This window comes from Malus sylvestris, chromosome 14 (assembly GCF_916048215.2).
Source record: "Malus sylvestris chromosome 14, drMalSylv7.2, whole genome shotgun sequence".
Classification (NCBI taxonomy): Eukaryota; Viridiplantae; Streptophyta; class Magnoliopsida; order Rosales; family Rosaceae; genus Malus; species Malus sylvestris.
The window spans coordinates 3,321,975-3,340,834 of NC_062273.1; the positions used below are offsets into that span (position 1 = coordinate 3,321,975).

The 18,860-nt window shown below is 41.0% G+C and overlaps 2 protein-coding genes across 2 annotated transcripts; one reads left to right on the forward strand and one right to left on the reverse strand.

The window, feature by feature from the left end:
- Window positions 1-331: 331 nt before the first annotated feature.
- Window positions 332-1,468, reverse strand: LOC126598481 (transcription termination factor MTEF1, chloroplastic-like). The gene has a single exon (XM_050264843.1). It carries the CDS (start codon window positions 1,384-1,386, stop codon window positions 349-351), a length of 1,038 nt encoding a protein of 345 aa, XP_050120800.1. The 5' UTR covers window positions 1,387-1,468; the 3' UTR covers window positions 332-348.
- Window positions 1,469-14,191: 12,723 nt separating this feature from the next.
- Window positions 14,192-18,562, forward strand: LOC126598482 (uncharacterized). The gene is made up of 7 exons (XM_050264844.1): window positions 14,192-14,504; window positions 14,765-14,833; window positions 16,236-16,352; window positions 16,430-16,504; window positions 16,913-17,047; window positions 17,882-18,023; window positions 18,243-18,562. Exons 1-7 carry the CDS (start codon window positions 14,277-14,279, stop codon window positions 18,401-18,403), a joined length of 927 nt encoding a protein of 308 aa, XP_050120801.1. The 5' UTR covers window positions 14,192-14,276; the 3' UTR covers window positions 18,404-18,562.
- Window positions 18,563-18,860: the final 298 nt, after the last annotated feature.

The following is an 18,860-nucleotide window of genomic DNA, read 5'->3' on the forward strand; positions in this document are numbered from 1 at the left end:
CCACCAAGGAATTGGAATTGTTGGTAGGTCTTTTTTCAATTGTTCAAGATTTGAAACAACAAAAAAATTTCAAACCAAACAAGATTTTTAATCCTATAAAAATTGTTCCTAAGATATGATCTTAGGAAATATTTCTAAAAATAATTAAAAAATAATAATAGGAGACCAAACGGGCCTAAACATTGCTTTGAAGTCGAGGAAATCTCCAAACTTTCACCCCAAATTAAATCAAGTAGTTGACGAAAATCATCGTTAGCAATCCAAAAAAGTCATTCTGCACCGACTCCCGGACCTAATGACTAGGGTAAATTTGTAAAATTGGAAATAGACCTTATATATAATATATTTTCAATTTTCTAAATCATCGGAAACCGAATTTGTACACCACAAAGGAGAAGTTGTCAAAGGAATAGAAGAATTACAACAAAACTCCAACCTATCGCGAAACTTTGCCTCGCTCGTCTTTAACAACACCGGCAGCGGAAAGCAAACCCCTTTCTCCACGCACCGCTGGTGCCGCGGCCGAATCCGATTCTCCAAGCTGAACGAGAAGTAGTGCGGAAACTCCCTCAGCTCCTTCATCCCCCTCCCCATCTCCACCACGAAGTAATTGAATTTCGGCTCGAAGTTTTGCTCGATGCTGTAGCAGAACAGCTGCGGGAACCGCCGGAACATCGACAGGGCGTCGCGGCGGGAGAAGCCGATTTTTTCAAGGTAGTCGATTCGGGGCAGGAGCTTGTCTTCAACGCTGCAGGAGAGGAGGGAGGTGTGTTTGTTGACTTGGGAAATGCCGATGCTCTGGAGGAAGTAGAGGGTGGGGCGGAGGCGGGTTTTGACGCTGCAGGCGAGGAGTCTGGGGCGGCGGTTGATGACGCGGCGGAGATCGGAGCCGTTGACGTGGGCTTCGCGGAGGAGGAAGGTGAGGATTGGGACGATTTCGGCGACGCGGGAGGAGAGGATTTCGGGGCACATGCCGATGAGGCGGCGGAACTCCGGGGAGGTGAAGCCGATGGAGGTGAGGAGGAAGTGGACGGTGGATTTGATGTGGGAGAGAGGGGAGGAGAGGATGGGAGGGTGGTGGTTGATTAGGGAGAAGAAGTCGAGGCCGATGGAGTCGAGGTAGAGGACTTTTTCTTGGAAGTCGGAGTGGGGGTTGGGGGTGGTTGGGGGTTTGAGGGAGTGGAGGGGGAGGGAGACGGTGGTTTTGGTGGCGGAGAGGATTGGGCAGTGGAGGGTTTTCTTCGGCGGCGGAAAGGAGTGGGAAGAGTCATGGTGAGAGGAGGAGGGGGATTGGGGTTTGGGAACGGGAATGGGATTGGGAATGGAGGAGAAAAGGGGCTGTTTGGTGGCGGCGATGGCGGTGGAGAGGAAGTGGACTTCTTGCATTTGGTTGGTTGGTTGTTGTTTGGGTGCAGCTGGTCATGGCTGAGGACTGGGGAGTGTTGTTTTGGGGGAAAAGAGGGAAGAAGAAGATAAGGCTTAATATTCTCCAAACAATATCATTGTGGAGATTGTGATTGGTCAGGGATAGAGGGAGAAATCAGTAATCTACCACCAATGGACCGGGTTAATAAATTGGATATTACCCGAGTCCAGTCTAACCTAGTCAGCCCGGAGTAACTTAGCCTAAGAGGGATATGTTTGGGCTTTTTCTTCTTCATTGGTAGACTGATAGTCATGATTGGATATTACAGACAATCCCTCCTAGTTGTGGTGCCCTTCTATGTCCTCCTATTTTATGCGGTCACGGTTAAGCCACGTCAATATTTTATATTTTAATTATTTTTTGTCTTATTATCTCATTAAAAAATTAATATAAAATATTGACGTGGCTTAACCGTAACCGCACAAAATAGGAGGGCATGGAAGGGCACCACAACTGGAAGGGCAGACAATCCAAGTCCGGATATTACCCAAGTTTGCCACTGGTCTTGGATTCCGAGATCGGCCAATTTGACGGCGCACTTTTTCGCGTCGAGAAGTAATATGGAGATGTGTGGGTTAACTTGGATTAATACTCCTCCATCTTCGTTGGTTCGTGTACTGAACAAAGATGGCCTTCCTTGCCCTCCATAATATTTTTTGTTCTTCCTGCAGTGGAGGGGGCGACGCCTTGCTCTAGATGCAGCGTCTGATGTTTTGTACCCTCCTTTTCTGCTTTATGTTTTTTTTCCCTTCGTTGCCCCATCTCAGTGGGCTTCCTGTTGCTTTGGCTTCGGCCATGGTTATGCAGTATTTCCAGTCTTTCAAAAAAAAAAAAAATCAGTAAGTTATTTGTGGTATTTTTATATATAGGTATGAGAGTTTTTTTATTTCAAATAAATTTGATTGATATCCAGAGATAAAATTTAGGTGTACAAAGAACCACTAGTCTCGAAATATGTTGAGGTGAAATGATAATTGCACACTTTTTTTCTTCCTACATACTTTTGCTAGTCAAGAAATGCTAAGAAGACTCTTCCAAAATTAGAACTCTTTATGGATTCTCGGTCACCTCATGTTTTTGACACAATTCATATACAAACATATTAAAATATTGTGTAAAAAACATGAGAGAGTATTCTTAGCATTTCTCTTGCTAGCATGCTTAATCTTGATTGATGTTTTTGTTTGATATGTTTAATTCGATGGTAAGAAATTAAAAAAAATGTGTGTAGAAAGAGAAAAGTCAATGTTTAAATTGAATGAATTGAAGAAGATTAATGAATTATAACAAGGTGTGTAAGGTCATCTCCAACCAAATGGTCCAGAGGGCCATAAGGCCGAAAATAGCCCAAAAACCGTCTCCAACGGATGGCTAGGCTAGAGGGCTCGTGGGCCTCACGGAATCTGAAATGGTCAAAGGGATGGGCGTATGCAGCTGGCCAGAAATTTCAGCAATCCTGTCGGATATAGCCAACAGGAATATATTTATATCCGACAAGAATGCTTAAACCAAAATTTGAATCCAACGGCTAGCTGACGCCAGTTACTGTTGGATTCAAATTTTATTTTATTTTTTGGTTTTTTGGACCTTTTTTTTTAATTCTTAAAAATTTTAAATTTTTTTCCTATAAATACCTAAACCATTCATTCACCATTCCTCACAAAATTTTCACCATTCCTACACCATTTCAATTCTCATATTCTTTTTCCTCTTTCAAAAATCTATCCTTCAAATTTAAGATGTTGTAATCTTTAAATTTAAGTTAATGTTGTTTTTAAATTTAATTTGTAGTTTTTAAATTTAAGTTGTAATTTTTAAATATAAGTTGTAGTTTTTAAATTTATATTGTTGTTTTTAAATCTAAGTTGTATGTTTGACCTTTTGGCCATCGGTTAGAGATGGTTTTTTGAAGTATGGCTAAAATAAACCATGTGACCCTTTGGCCATCGGTTGGAGATGGAGGCAAATATAACCATATACTGTTCATTAAAATATTAATATATTGGAGGATTAAAGGGCTAAAACGAGCCCTCTAACCAACCTTGGATTGGAGATGGCCTAAGAGCAGTTCCAGCGTGGGAGCCCTCTCCCCAGGTTATCCACTATGTTATCCACCCAGTGAACAGTAACTGCCCTTAATGAACAGTAATCGCCTTTTGCATCTCCACCCCTACACTGAATAGCCCTAGCAATTGACAATAAAATATTATTATTATTATTTATAATTAATATTATATTATTTACTTTGTATCAATTAATATTATTGTAGACATCGAAATTTCGGTAAATAAATGTTGACCGATAAATTAAAATTTCAACGCTCATGTATTACATAAATTTTACACGTAGCGTGTGTCTAAACAAAAAATCAAAATAAGTTGGAAAAGTCATCAAACAGGACACGTGTCAACACCTGGCAGAAACGACTTATTTCATCTGGAATATTATATTCAAAATTAGGCATTGGAAATTCTATAAATAGAAGCCAATTTCATTCATTTTGAGGAAAACCAAAATCATTAGGCAAAATTCTGAAGCTCTGAAGCTCTGAAACTTTGAATCTCTCAAGCATCCAGGTTCCCGAAGAATCAAGAAAGCCTTCTTCGTTCTTCGTTCATCGTTCTTCCAAGATCAAGCCTCGACGGACCTTGGATCAACAATCATCCACCTTCAAGATCAAGCCCCAACGGCCCTTGAAGAAAGCCTTCTTTGTTCTTCGTTCATCATTCATCCAAGATCACGCCCCGACGGCCCTTGGATCAACAATCATCCACCTTCAAGATCAAGCCCCAACGGCCCTTGAAGAAAGCCTTCTTCGTTCTTCGTTCATCATTCATCCAAGATCAAACCCCGACGGCCCTTGGATCAACAATCATCCACCAATTCAAGATCAAGCATCGACGGCCCTTGAAGAAAGTGTTCATTGTTCATCATCCGTTCATCCTAAGATCAAGCCCCAACGGCCCTTTGGATCAACAACATCAACAAATCCACACATCCAACCGTTCTTCAAGATCAAGCCCAAAAGCCCTTGAAGATCTGTTCATCCATCAACCTTCAAGATCAAGCCCAAAAGCCCCTGAAGAAACTTCCAACTATTCATCCAAGATCAAGCCTTGACGGCCCTTGGATCAACAAAATATTCATAAATCAACACCTTACGGAGATCGAATCAGATGATCAAAATAGAGAGAGATTGTAACCCAAAATCATCAAATACAAATATTTGTTTGTGCACGTTGTTCTTGTCTCTTTCGTTTCAGGAAATTTCCGTGTTCACAAATTTGGCACGGAGGACCACGACCGCTGCTTGTAGAGCGGAAGATGAGGCGTTAGAAGAGCTTGGTGCCGAGTCCGAGCAAGGAACGACTACCTTATCAGTAGGAGTCTGGATCTTACTTCATTCCACATGTTGTGCTCATTCTCCACTAATGTAGCGAAAGACGAGGTTGAAGGGAGGTGATCAGAGTACACGCTGCCATTACTCGTCGTTGGCGTTTTGTTTCGAGCTACAACCATAGAAAATTGCTGCTTATGAAGCTGATTTATCTGCTGCTGCTGCTGTCGAACCTGAGGCTGCCGAGGCTTTGGAAAATGAGGAGTTAGTCGAGCTGGCGGTGGCTCTTTAGGTGGTACAAAGTGAGTCCATGAATTCCCATCATCCTCATCAAACTCTTTGGTGTGGCCTTGTCTGCCCCTCCGAGCTGATTGACAGCCTCGACGAATCGCTGATGAAGCTCTGGAGTCCACTTTAGCCATGGCTTCGCGTCGGTGGACAAAACCAAATTCATGTTCTGATTTTGCATATTCTGCAGTACTATTTTTGTGGTGGTTCCACGCCTCATCGTCCAGGGACCACGACCGCTACTTGTAGAGCAGAAAATGAGGCGTTGAGGAGCTTGGTGCCGAGTCCGAGCAAGGCGACGGAGGTGAAGAGGGAGAAGAGGGTGGCGATATCCTCAGCAGGCGCAGTGAAGTCGGTGAAGGAGAATGAACACCCTAAGCTGGCGCTTGACTTCCGTGCCCCCTCCGTCTCGGAATATCCAGATCGCATTTCAATCAGATTTGCTCTACCCGGCAACAGAGAGGCCGACCTGCTCGATTTAGAGCCGTTCGAGGGCTTTCTGGTCAGCCCGAGTCTCGATGGTAAGATCAGGCCTGGTATTGAGGCCGATGCCGAGGATGACTAGGAAGCTGGTGTCGTAACACGGGAGGTGGTTCTGTTGGGGTTGAGATGATCGACATGTCACGATAGAGATCTGAAGTAGGAAGAAAGATGGAGTCGTAGCCGGAGTAAGCCCACCAGCTTGAGTGTCAGCCAAACCAGACTTCAGAGACTCGTTATTGGGATCGATCTCGAGACCCTTCTTATAAGCCGAAACGTTGTACCTCCGTCGACCTGCACGGTCTCTCCGGCACCAAAGCTTTCCCCGAACCCGATGTAGACATCCTCACCTGCGACGCCCTCCGCATCCCGGTGCACGCTTGCATCTTGGCCTCCTCAATCAACTCTTCTTTAATGGGAATCTCCGGCAAAGGTTCGTCAATGAGCTTCGGTAAATTTCCGGCGATCCTGATTGAGATGGCAGATTCCGGCGGATGAGACTTTGGGGCAGCTGCTTCCATGCACTGGGACTTTCCTTCGAGCTCGTCGTTGCCGACCAGTTGAGTGACGGCGTTGTCGTTGTTCGGGCGAGAGTGGTTCCATGGAAGCGAATTGAAGCGCTCGAGCTCTGCGTCTTGCTGTTGAATTGGTTGCTTCTTGGCTTTTCTTTTCAATCTGGTCCTTCACTTCCATGGTGGTGGAGAGGTTGCTGGGTATGGGTGCGAGGAAGGAGAACGTCATTTTGGGCTTCATCCCCAACGATCCAGCCCACCATCACTATTTATATATATATTATAATACATTATAACGTATGTATATATATATATTTTTTTTTTTTTCGAAGAAACTGTAATTTAATTTTGTACAAAGAGAATTGCAAATTTTCTTTTAACAAAATAAATTTGTAATAAAAATTGACATTCTTTAATAAAACATTTATTTATTTTTTTATTTATTTTGATGTGATGACTGAAATCGAAAAATTGAACATTCGAGCTGCCTACGTACCCCTCCAAAGAAGAGATCAAGTCGTAACGTAGTTCAAATACATTTTTTTTTTTGGTATTTTTTTTTGTGCCGTTTGCAGTTTTAACTCATGCAGGCAAGGAGTATTTGGTGCCGTGTTGCAGTTTCAGCTCGTGCAGGCAAGGAGCGTTGGTGTTGCCTTTTATGCTCGTGCAGACCAGGAGCATTGTGCCATGCAGTTTAGGCTCGTGCGGACAACGAGCTTTGGTTCGTGCAGTTTAGGCTCGTGCGGACAAGGAGCTTTGATTCGTGCAGTTTAGGCTCGTGCGAACAAGGAGCATTGGTTCGTCAAGTGATCTGAGAGAGTCGTTCCTCGCAATCTTCATAGCAAGGAGCTTTGACTGAGTAGTTGAAAAAGTCTTCTAGGAAGATGTCACGCATCGTGATAGGGATGGATGATCTTCGTGTCAAAGTTTCATTATCTCCAACACTTTCACATTGTTCTGGAGGTGAACGGGAGCTGTTTTGCCCCCTTTCCCATTGGCAAGCTTGTGGAGAAGACATATGCTTCTTGTGCAATTTCTTAAGAGTGACTTGAGTCCAACCTTCAACTTTGCTTGTCTTGGAGGATGCCCCCAGCGGTTGAGGTAAAAACCTTGAGTCGGAAGAGCCAGAAGTGATGGTGGTATAGTTTGACTTCACCACATCGTCAAGATCTAGCTCAATGATTCCTTTCTAAGCCAACTTCATGATGAGATCTTTCAGCACGAAGCATTTTTCTGTCGGATGACTGATGAAGCGGTGGAATTTACAGTACCTTGGACTGTCGGTGCGATTCATCTCTTCTGGCCGTCTGCACTCAGGCAAGCCGATCACCTTCTTTTCCTGCAAGTCTTCTAACATGGCAACCACATCAGAGTCAGGGAATGGATAAGTTTTCTCCTCAAGCTCATTCAAAGTGCGTATACGCATCTCTTGATCACGAAAAGCTTCAGCTTGAATCGCCTTGCCTCGTGTAGGGATTTTGACGGGAGATATGTTGACTGTCATTGCTTCCTTGGTGGATTTCCACGTAGCCTTCTCCACCTTTGTCTCAAGAACTTTGTCATTCTTGTAGTCAGCGATCGGTTCCTTCTTCCCATGATGGGCGATGCTCAACTCCATGTCATGGGCGCGAGTGGCTAGCTCTTCGAAGGTCCGTGGTTTAATGCCTTGAAGGATGTATTGCAAACCCCATTGCATGCCTTGGATACACATCTCGATTGAAGAGGTTTCCGAGAGCCTGTCTTTACAGTCGAGGCTTAGAGTGCGCCATCTGTTGATGTAGTCAATGACTGGCTCGTCTTTCCACTGCTTTGTGCTCGTCAGTTCTAGCATGCTCACAATGCGGCGGGTGCTGTAGAAGCGGTTGAGGAATTCCCGCTCCAATTGTTCCCAACTGTTGATGGACTCAGGCTCTAGATCCGTGTACCACTCAAAGGCGTTTCCTTTCAGCGAGCGCACAAACTGCTTGGCGAGGTAGTCCCCTTCAGTCCCTGCGTTGTTGCAAGTTTCAACAAAATGGGCAACGTGCTGTTTCGGGTTTCCATTTCCATCAAACTACATGAACTTTGGTGGTTGATATCCCCTCGGCGTCTTTAGGGCATCAATCTTCTTTGAATAAGGCTTTGAGTACAACCTGGAGGTATTTGAGCTCCCTTCGTACTGTGCCTTGACGGTGTTGGCGATCATCTCCTGCAGTTGCTGGATAGAAAGAGATCCCATGAGTGCTGCTGCTTGGTCTGGCTCCGGCTTCACATCGATATTTTCCACCGGAGACTCCTCTTCTGGGTTAGGGTTATCGCCGTCCTGTGGCTCCAGTCGGCTGACTAGTGCAGCGATTTGCAAGTCTTTTTCTTCCACAGTTCGGGTTAGCCTTGCGATTGCTTCATTCATTTGAGCCAGCTGCTCATCGATTGAAGTTGCTCCAATGGTCATAACTTGCATGGCTGAACTGCCGCTCGAATTGGCATCGGAGAGCATGGATTCGGAGTATTTCCTTGGACTTTCGCCCCTAGGTGCCTTTGGTGAGGCTAAGGTGATTAAAGGCTCGTGCCTTGGGTGCTCTTGTTCCCTTGGCAGAGTTGACGCAGAGGTGAAAGAGGCGGCAGAAGTAGCTCTTGCCTTGCTTCGAGTCGTGATGCCTAAAGTGACACCACTTGCGACGAGGACGCTCTTGTTCTTTGCGCCAATTGCGGGAACAGTTTGAGCCTTCCTTGATGCCATTAATTTTGGAAGTGTGCTCGAATTTCTTGAACGGAGAAAGAGATGAGAGGTAGATATGGTCCCACTGGGCGTGCCAATTTGTGAACACGAAAATTTCCTGAAACGAAAGAGACAAGAACAACATGCACAAACAAATATTTGTATTTGATGATTTTGGGTTACAATCTCTCTCTATTTTGATCCTCTGATTCGATCTCCGTAAGGTGTTGATTTATGAATATTTTGTTGATCTAAGGGCCGTCAAGGCTTGATCTTGGATGAATAGTTGGAAGTTTCTTCAAGGGCTTTTGGGCTTGATCTTGAAGGTTGATGGATGAACAGATCTTCAAGGGCTTTTGGGCTTGATCTTAAAGAACGGTTGGATGTGTGGATTTGTTGATCCAAAGGGCCGTTGAGGCTTGATCTTAGGATGAACGGATGATGAACAATGAACACTTTCTTCAAGGGCTGTCGAGGCTTGATCTTGAATTGGTGGATGATTATTGATCCAAGGGCCGTCGGGGCTTGATCTTGGATGAATGATGAACGAAGAACGAAGAAGGCTTTCTTCAAGGGCCGTTGGGGCTTGATCTTGAAGGTGGATGATTGTTGATCCAAGGGCCGTCGAGGCTTGATCTTGGGAGAACGATGAACGAAGAACGAAGAAGGCTTTCTTGATTCTTCGGGAATCTGGATGCTTGAGAGCTTTGAAGTTTTAGAGCTTCAGAGCTTCAGAATTTTGCCTAATGATTTTGGTTTCCTCAAAATGAATGAAATTGGCTTCTATTTATAGAATTTCCAAGGCCTAATTTTGAATATAATATTCCAGATGAAATAAGTCGTTTCTGCCAGGTGTTGACACGTGTCCTGTTTGATGACTTTTCCAACTTATTTTGATTTTTTGTTTAGACACACGCTACGTGTAAAATTTATGTAATACATGAGCGTTGAAATTTTAATTTATCGGTCAACATTTATTTACCGAAATTTCGATGTCTACAATTATATTATTAATTTATCTTTTCCTTTTGGTATTCCCGAAACTTCTACCATTTTTCTTTCTTTCCTTCCCACTTCTTCCTTCCCGAAATTTTCTTCCTTGCACTGCAGAGAGAGAGCACTGCAAATTTATGTTTTACAACTCCAAATTTGATTTCGTTTTTTCCTACAAATTTCTGGAGAAGAGCACTGCAAGGTAATTGACTTTTGGGTTTACTGCAAATTTTGATATTTTGTGTGCTTTCTGTTTTGTTTTTCCAGAATTCGGCGAGCTTCGTGACCAATCCCGGCCAAGCTCGACCACGGTTGTTACTTACAATGGTAGAATCTTGTTCCTTTTCATTTTAGCATCATTTTTGTGCTTAAATTATGTTGATGCACAAAACCGAAAGTCTTGGAACAACGTAAATCCGCAAGAAATGTAAATAACACAAGATGTATCGTGGTTCACCTCAAGGTTTGGGCTACGTCCACACTGATTGTATTTCTCTGAGAGTATTTGTGAGGGTGAGGAGGCCCTTTTATAGAATAAGGGCTCCTCCCATTTTTACATATTTGCCCATTTCTTTATTACATAATTACATTTGAGTCCCCTGAGTATTTATACGAGGTCTAAATACGGAGGCCCTAAGTATGTTATAAACAAATTACAATTTTTAATGGAGTTTTAAGTCAAGATCGGAATCGGGATGAATCCCTGCCAAATATTCTGGTGTTCTCCCTCGAGGGTTCCGGTGACCCATGTTTTAAATTGTGGCTGACGTCGCCCAGACGTCAGCCTTGCGTCACGTCACCTTCGGGCTCTCAGGCTGGCAACTCGTGCCAGGCCTGTCGCTCGGGCTACCACACGCTGGACCAAATCCGTCGGGCTCTCTAGCCTTGTTCACCCCCTGTCCCCCAAGAGCTCCCGCTGGAGCTACTCTAAAAGATAAAAAGTGGATTGTGAAAAGTTGTACCCGAATTTTTATATGTATTATTACCTAGATTTCCGGTTGCCCCAGTTGTATGGAGCCAGTTGGCCGGTTCAGTTGAAGCCTACCAACCCTCTCTCTCCTACCTACCCCCTACTACTTATCCTCTCTCTGTCCCCCAACCCTTTTCTTCACCTCTCACCCAACATCACCCATTATTGGTCACTGACTAACTTGAGTGGCTGAGCTCTCCACAACTCTGTTTGTCCTGGACAAGCAAGCTCAGTGTATATCAGCGACACGAATCCGAAATCCACACCGGAATGTATATAGTTCCGTTGGTTCTATTTGTGATAAAAGCCTGTAAATCTTGTGGGGCCCATTTATGTGTCACATCAGCACTTAACGAAAATTTTAACATAATTGTGACGAAATGACCATATTGATTTGCGACACCTATTTTCAGGGACTACATTAATTGATTTTCAATTTCAGAGCCATCTTGATGGTCAGGGTCAATTTTAGGGACCATTTGTGATAAAAACCCTTCATTTTTTCTTTTAATTTTTAAGTAGTCCAAATAGGTGATAGAAAGGGCTTGCGATGCCACGTAAGCAGATAACAAGGATACTAACAAAAGATTGTAACTTTGACGGACTACAACATTATAATGAAATTGAAATCCTAAATTTTTTTACATGACATTGCAATAAGATATTGTATGAAGTTGCGATTTGACACAAATTTGATACCGCATAAACTATAATTTACCCTTGGAATTTCATTGACCCTTGAATTGTACTAGATTGTAGCCACGTTGCATGTGTTCATAATTCGAACTTGGAAGTGTGACAAGAACATAGTTTAAAATTTATTCGATACAATTGATTTTCCATGGAGATATCCAAAAAAAATTAGACAAGTATGGAAAATGGGTGGTGAAGTTTAAACTTCACCTCATATCGGAAAAACTCTTTAAGTTTAGACTAAAATTGACAGATATCGTCGATATTTCTGACACATTGTTAAATATCGGAGAAACTCTTATATTTTTTTTTCTTCCAAACCAATGTTTGACAATCCTTATAATTTTGTTCTAAATTTCATCATTTATATTGAAAACAACTGATATTGATATCAATATTTCTACAAATTAGCATATTATCGATATTTCCATAAAAATTGATATTTTAAAATGAAAACTAATGAAAATGGCTTGAAAACTTTGAGTTTTAACGATAAGGACAAAATAAAGGGTAAAGTAAATAGTATCAAGTTTGACTTTTTAGTATAAAAATATGATTTTTCGTTAAAATGAACACTACCGTGGTCTTGGAAGGAAAATGAAGAAGCCAAATCGAAGTAGATAACCCGTCAGACGGTTGTTAGTTGGGAACTTGGAAGGAAAATGAAGAAGCCAAATCGAAGCAGCAGAAAATGAATTGTACGGCCTTCAAATTCAATCCCACCACTCCGTTTGTCATGGACAAGCATGCTCAGTTTATATCAGCGACATGAATCCGAAACCCGCACTGGAATGTCTATAGTTTCGTTGGTTCCATTTGTGATAAAAACCTGTAAATTTTGTAGGGCCCATTTATGTGCCACATCAACACTTAACAAAAATTTTAACAGAATTGTGACGGAATGACCATATTGATTTGTGACACCTATTTTAAGGGATTACATTAATTGATTTTCAATTTCAAGACCATCTTGATGGTCATGGTCAATTTTAGGGACCATTTGTGATAAAAACCCTTAATTTTTTTTATTTTTGAGTAGTCCATATAGGTGATAGAAAGGGCCTGCGATGCCATGTAAGCAGATAACAAGGATACCAACAAAAGATTGTAACTTTGACAGACTACAACATTATAATGAAATTGAAATCCTAAATTTTTTTTACATGACATTGCAATAAGATATTGTATGAAGTTGTGATTTGACACAAATTTGATACCGCAAAAACTATAATTTACCCTTGGAATTTCATTGACCCTTGAATTGTACTAGATTGTAGCCACGCGTGTGTTCAGAATTCGAACTTGGAAGTGTGACAAGAACAAAGTTTAAAATTTATTCGATACGATTGATTTTCCATGGAAATATCAAAAAAAAAAAAATTAGAGAAAGTATGGAAAATGGGTGGTGAGGTATAAACTTTACCTCATATCGGAGAAACTCTTAAGTTTAAGTTAAAATCGACAGATATTATCGATATTTCTGACATATTGTTAAATATCGGAGAAACTCTTATATTTTTTTTTCCAAACCAATGTTTGACAATCTCTATAATTTTGTTCTAAATTCCATCATTTATATCGAATACAACTGTTATTGATATCAATATTTCTACAAATTAGCATATCATCGATATTTCCATAAAAACCGATATTTTAAATACTGAACTGGAGATAGGCCTACCATCGTGCGGTTAGAATTAGTTTAATCACAGTAGATAACCCGTTAGACGGTTGTTATTGGGAACTTGGAAGGAAAACAAAGAAGCCAAATCGAAGCAGCAGAAAATGAATTGTACGGCCTTCAAATTCAATCCCACCACTCCGTTTGTCCTGGACAAGCACGCTCAGTTTATATCAGCGACATGAATCCGAAACCTGCAACGGAATGTCTATAGTTCCGTTGGTTCCATTTGTGATAAAAACCTGTAAATCTTGTAGGGCCCATTTATGTGTCACATCAACACTTAACAAAATTTTTAACAGAATTGTGATGGAAGTACCATATTGATTTGCGACACCTATTTTAAGGGATTACATTAATTGATTTTCAATTTCAAGACCATCTTGATGGTCATGGTCAATTTTAGGGACCATTTGTGATAAAAACCCTTAATTTTTTTATTTTTGAGAAGTCTAAATGGGTGATAGAAAGGGCCTGCGATGCCACGTAAGCAGATAACAAGGATACTAAAAAGATTGTAACTTTGACAGACTACAACATTATAATGAAATTGAAATCCTAAATTTTTTTTTTACATGACATTGCAATAAGATATTGGATGAAGTTGTGATTTGACACAAATTTGATACCGCAAAAACTATAATTTACCCTTGGAATTTCATTGACCCTTGAATTGTACTAGATTGTAGCCACGCGTGTGTTCAGAATTCGAACTTGGAAGTGTGACAAGAACAGAGTTTAAAATTTATTCGATACGATTGATTTTCCATGGAAATATAAAATAAAAAAAAATTAGAGAAAGTATGGAAAATGGGTGGTGAGGTTTAAACTTCATCTCATATCGGAGACACTCTTAAGTTTAAGCTAAAATCGACAGATATTATCGATATTTCTGACACATTGTTAAATATCGGAGAAACTCTTATATTTTTTTTTCCAAACCAATGTTTGACAATCTCTATAATTTTGTTCTAAATTCCATCATTTATATCAAAGACAACTGATATTGATATTAATATTTCTACAAATTAGCATATCATCGATATTTCCACAAAAACCGATATTTTAAACACTGAACCGGAGATAGGCCTACCATCGTGCGGTTAGAATAAGTTTAATCGTAGTAGATAACCCGTCAGACGGTTGTTAGTTGGGAACTTGGAAGGAAAACGAAGAAGCCAAATCGAAGCAGCAGAAAATGAATTGTACGGCCTTCAAATTCAATCCCACCACTCCGTTTGTCCTGGACAAGCACGCTCAGTTTATACCAGCGACACGAATCCGAAACCCGCACCGGAATGTCTATAGTTCCGTTGGTTTCAGTTTTACCAGGAAGAAACTGAAACGATGCCGCCACTTTGCTCCTCCAAACGCCACCCCCTTGGTGGAATTGGAGCTCCCGCTCCTTCCCTTTCCCTTGAACGAGGTTTTAACTTCAATTTCTCTTTCTTTAAACTCAATCTTTTTATTTTTCAGTCCGAACTTCGCGGCGGAAGGGAGCACTATGCTCTAACCAACTTGGCTACGAAGATGTCTGCTGTTGTTTTTGAGCATCATTATATTTGTGTGATTTAATTTAGTTAATATTTGGATTGCTTGGAATGATTAATTCTTTTGTTTGTGTTTATTTCTTACAGTAAGAAGAATTATTTCTAATTTTCGAAAAACTGGTTTTCGAAATTTCAGGTTCTAGTTCCCTCTGAGAGTAAGGCATTGCACTTATATGAAGCAAGGTATCTAGCTCTACTGGAGGAGGTAATATATACTTTCGTTGCTACATTTTCTCCGATTTGATGACAGCATGAGTTTTGAGTCTTGAGCAAGTAAGGTGGAAGAAATTTTGTTAGAATAAACGAATGAGAAACTTACAACCGCGAAGGTATATTGAAACAAGAACCAACCGTGCGATAAGTTTTTAAGAAGATGCTTTTGTTGCTGTTGTTCTTCCATTTTAGGTGCTTTGCGTTTACGAGCAGCTTTTAGTAAGCCACAGCATACCGAATCAGGCCTTCTTGGCTCTGAATTATATAAAGGTCGTACCCAGTGCACAAGGCTCCCGCTTTACGCAGGGTCTGGGAGAGGTGAATGTCGGCTAGCCTTACCCCCATTTATATGAGGTGGGAAAAATTCATGGAGATTTAAGTCAAATTGGTATTGCTAGGGAATTTTTGAAGTTACACTCGGCAAGCTACTGAAGGTCTGTTTGGTTACTTTTGCAAAGCTGCTATTGATAGGTAGAAGCACTTAGTGAGATAGTCGTAAGTGTTGTGAAGGTATGATGTAAAATGAAGATGGTCTGCCGACTTTCCTTCTGACAAATACCTGTCAATGGCACATTAACATCGTAGCTATTGTGCTTATCTATAATCAAGTAGTTTTCTGTAAAGTTATATACCATTGATAGTAATAATGTGCAGCACCTGGAAAGAACGACATGATTGCTCTTCGGATGAGATTATAGAACACAGAAATATAAGTCCATTTGAATTTTATAAATTGTTTGTTTGAATGCTTTTGAAAAGCATAGACAGAGACACCCAAATTCAAAAAAAAAAAAAACCGGGGGATTTCTTATATGCATTAAGAAATGTCCGAGTCCTTTGGTGCTAATGATGAAATTCGATGGTTCAGTTAGTGTAGGTTTTTCATGGCAGCTGCAGGTGCTCATCACATGTCATATATGGAAGCCCTTTGGTTCACCTTGAATGCTTTTCGATGTTTAAATCAAGCAATGTGGTTGAAACCCAAATCTCTTTACGCCAAAGGACGGTGCCTTGGTTTAACAACTGACACCTCTTCAAGCCAAACAGAAGGGACTTCGGTCTTGTCCAGCATTATTTGGCGTCTGCTTTACAATTATTAACATACATAAATTCTGTTATTTTGTGTAGTTGTAATTCCCATATGTTTGTCAGTATATGTAGCCATGCGTTTGCACAACTGCGGGTCATTTTATGGTGAGAATCACAAATTGTTGTACACCCAATCACTCATTCATGCTACTTTTGTATTTAGTATAACATGAATCCGAAAGGTGAGCCGAGATAAAACGGTCCCTCCTCGTACGTGTAGGTTAGGGAGATCCTATGGTGTGGTTTGGGATGTCAGAAAAACTATCTGTATTCATCCTACTTACAATTTATTCTATTTGTTGCAGTCATTGACAAGGAAGAAGCTTTTTGTGCATTTTGTGTTGGATCCTATCGTCATTGACAATTCATCAGGAGAAGCATCCTTTGCAGCCAGAAATGGCTGCTTGGTTTTCATAGAAAATGTAAGCTTCTGAACTTCAATGCAATTTCCAAATATTTGAAGGACCTTATGAACTAAAATCATTCCAGTACTCTGCAGGTTGAGCGTTTAGAAGTTGGAGCACTAGTCTCTATTAGAGGAATTGGTCGTGTAAAAATTGTGAAATTTGTGCAGGTGAGTCACAAGAGATTTGGTGAATATTAGGAGCTTTTGATGCGACATTGAAACTTTATAAAACTCTGCGCACATGAAGTTAGTCAATCTTGGCATTGATAATTGAGTTTAACTGTACTCTGTGTACATGAAGTTAGTCAAAAACTTATTGAGACGAAAAACTTTTAATTGCAAGTGCAACCAAGTATAATTTTTACAGAAAGTGTTACTATGCATGGTGATCAGAATTGACTGTGTAGTGAGTTCAGGAAGGAAGAGGAAATATAACCCTCAAGGTCTTTTATTTTTTCTTTAATTCTTCTTTTTCTTGTGCTCTTTCTGTTGTACTTGTACCATCATTTGTATCTCCTACGAAATAGCTTGACTCTTATGCTTTCTAGATGTTGGTTTGCACTTTTGTACACGCAGGCAGAACCTTACTTGAAAGGTGTTGTCATACCTGTGCACGACAGGGTTCCTGAAAGCGAGAGTGGATTAGACCCAAAAGTTATGCAAGTAAAGGAAGCTCTATATAGTTTAAATAGCTTGGAAATCAAGCTAAAGGTGTGCTTCTCTCTCTCTCTCTCTCTTTCTCTCTCTCACAGACTATTCCCACTTCCTACACTCTCCCCACTTATTCTCTCCTTCTCCTCAAATTTACAAAACTATCAAAAAATGGAGTGAATCGAAGGTTTGGAAGAAAAGCTGAAATATCTTAATGAAGACAATGAAAACTCCGTCCGTCTTCCACTCTTCTGAAGGCTGATAAGTTGAGAGTGAATAACTTTGTGGGAAGCTTAAGGTTGTAGATGTGAAAGAGACTCTTACTTGAACTCATCGGAGAACACTAGAACCAAATTATAGTGGCCATAATACCACCAGAACAGGTGTCGTTTGTCTCCCTACAGTGTAGATAGAAGGGCATTGTTCTTGCTGTCAGTAGATCCAACCAGAATAGAACTGGAATACTGGTGGCAGTGGAGTGTTGTATGATCACGAAGAGGGTGGAGATCCAGACAGTGACTCGTGCGGAATCTGATCAAATGAAGAAGGTCGAGAGTCAGGTGGAGTGTGAGGTGCGGGAGCTTACAAAACATAATGGAGAGAACCCTGTAACCATAACTCACTCTCAAATCTGATATGGTGCTTCGAGAAGCAAAAGTCTGGTGGAAAAGAAAATTTCAGGGACAGGATAGTCGGACAGAGAGGGAGAGAAGAGTTTAACAAGGAAAGGAGAGAGACAAATTAGAAGAGAGAGAGAGAGAGAGAGAGATTCGACACAACTAATGTGTATCGTTTTTTATGTGGTCCTTAACACGACTCTTTATTAGATGAGGACTGTATGTACATTATACCCTCATATGCATTCGTTGACTCCTGTCTGCTCTGTTCTACTAGGCCCCCAAGGAGGCACCGTTGCAGACTCGAATTGCCAATTCTCTAATGTGGAGTGAAAAGGAACTAGTCTTAGATTGTGATGAAGCTTTCATTCCTTCCTTGCCTGAGCGTGTTTCCTTTGCAGCACTTCAACCGGTATCAGGTAACAAATTTTCTAATGGAATCAGTAAGTTGTGTTGGCATCCTATTCTAGTGAAGCAAACTTAATTTGGCCGAAGCCGACAATCGAACAACATAGTGGACATTGGTCTTAGGAGACATAGGACAGTGTCAAGTGGCTTTCCTTGTAAACTGGAAATTGGTGACAATGCCTGAGATCTCCCCCTCATGCATCTTGTTGTTTATATGTAATGTGTATCAGGATCAGGTGAATCGGAACTTGCGAAGCTACAGCTAGAGAAGTTAAGGGCAATGGAGCTCAAAGACACCGTCCAGAGGCTAGATAATTCCCTGGAATTTGTTAAGGATAATATCTCCATGGTTGCAGCCAAGCTCGCTATACAATCAGTGGAGATGCAGTAAGTTGTGGGAAGAATCCATTCGACGATCACCCTTTCATTGCAAAATATTATTCTCACACCTGTTTACTCATCATCCTCTGAATTCTGGCAGTTTTGCGTGTATAATGTATATTGAAACACTATATCTTGGTTTTTTTTGTTTGATCACGATTCACAGTTACATTTCTCGTTCTCAATGTTTTCCAATTCGACTAATGTTTCATCGCGAATTCGGGATGATTTTTGGATAAAAATCCAAAATTATTGAACTGCAATGTCAGCGTGAAGAATATGGGAGCTCGGTAACAAACCATAAAAATGATAGAAGTGAACAGTACCGAGAGTTTTTCGTTAAAGTTTGTTGATGCACAAAACCGGAGGGGTCTTGGAACAATGTAAATCCGACCGTAAATCTACAAGAAATGTAAAAAACACAAGATGCATCGTGGTTCATCTCAATGTTTGGGTTACGTCTACAC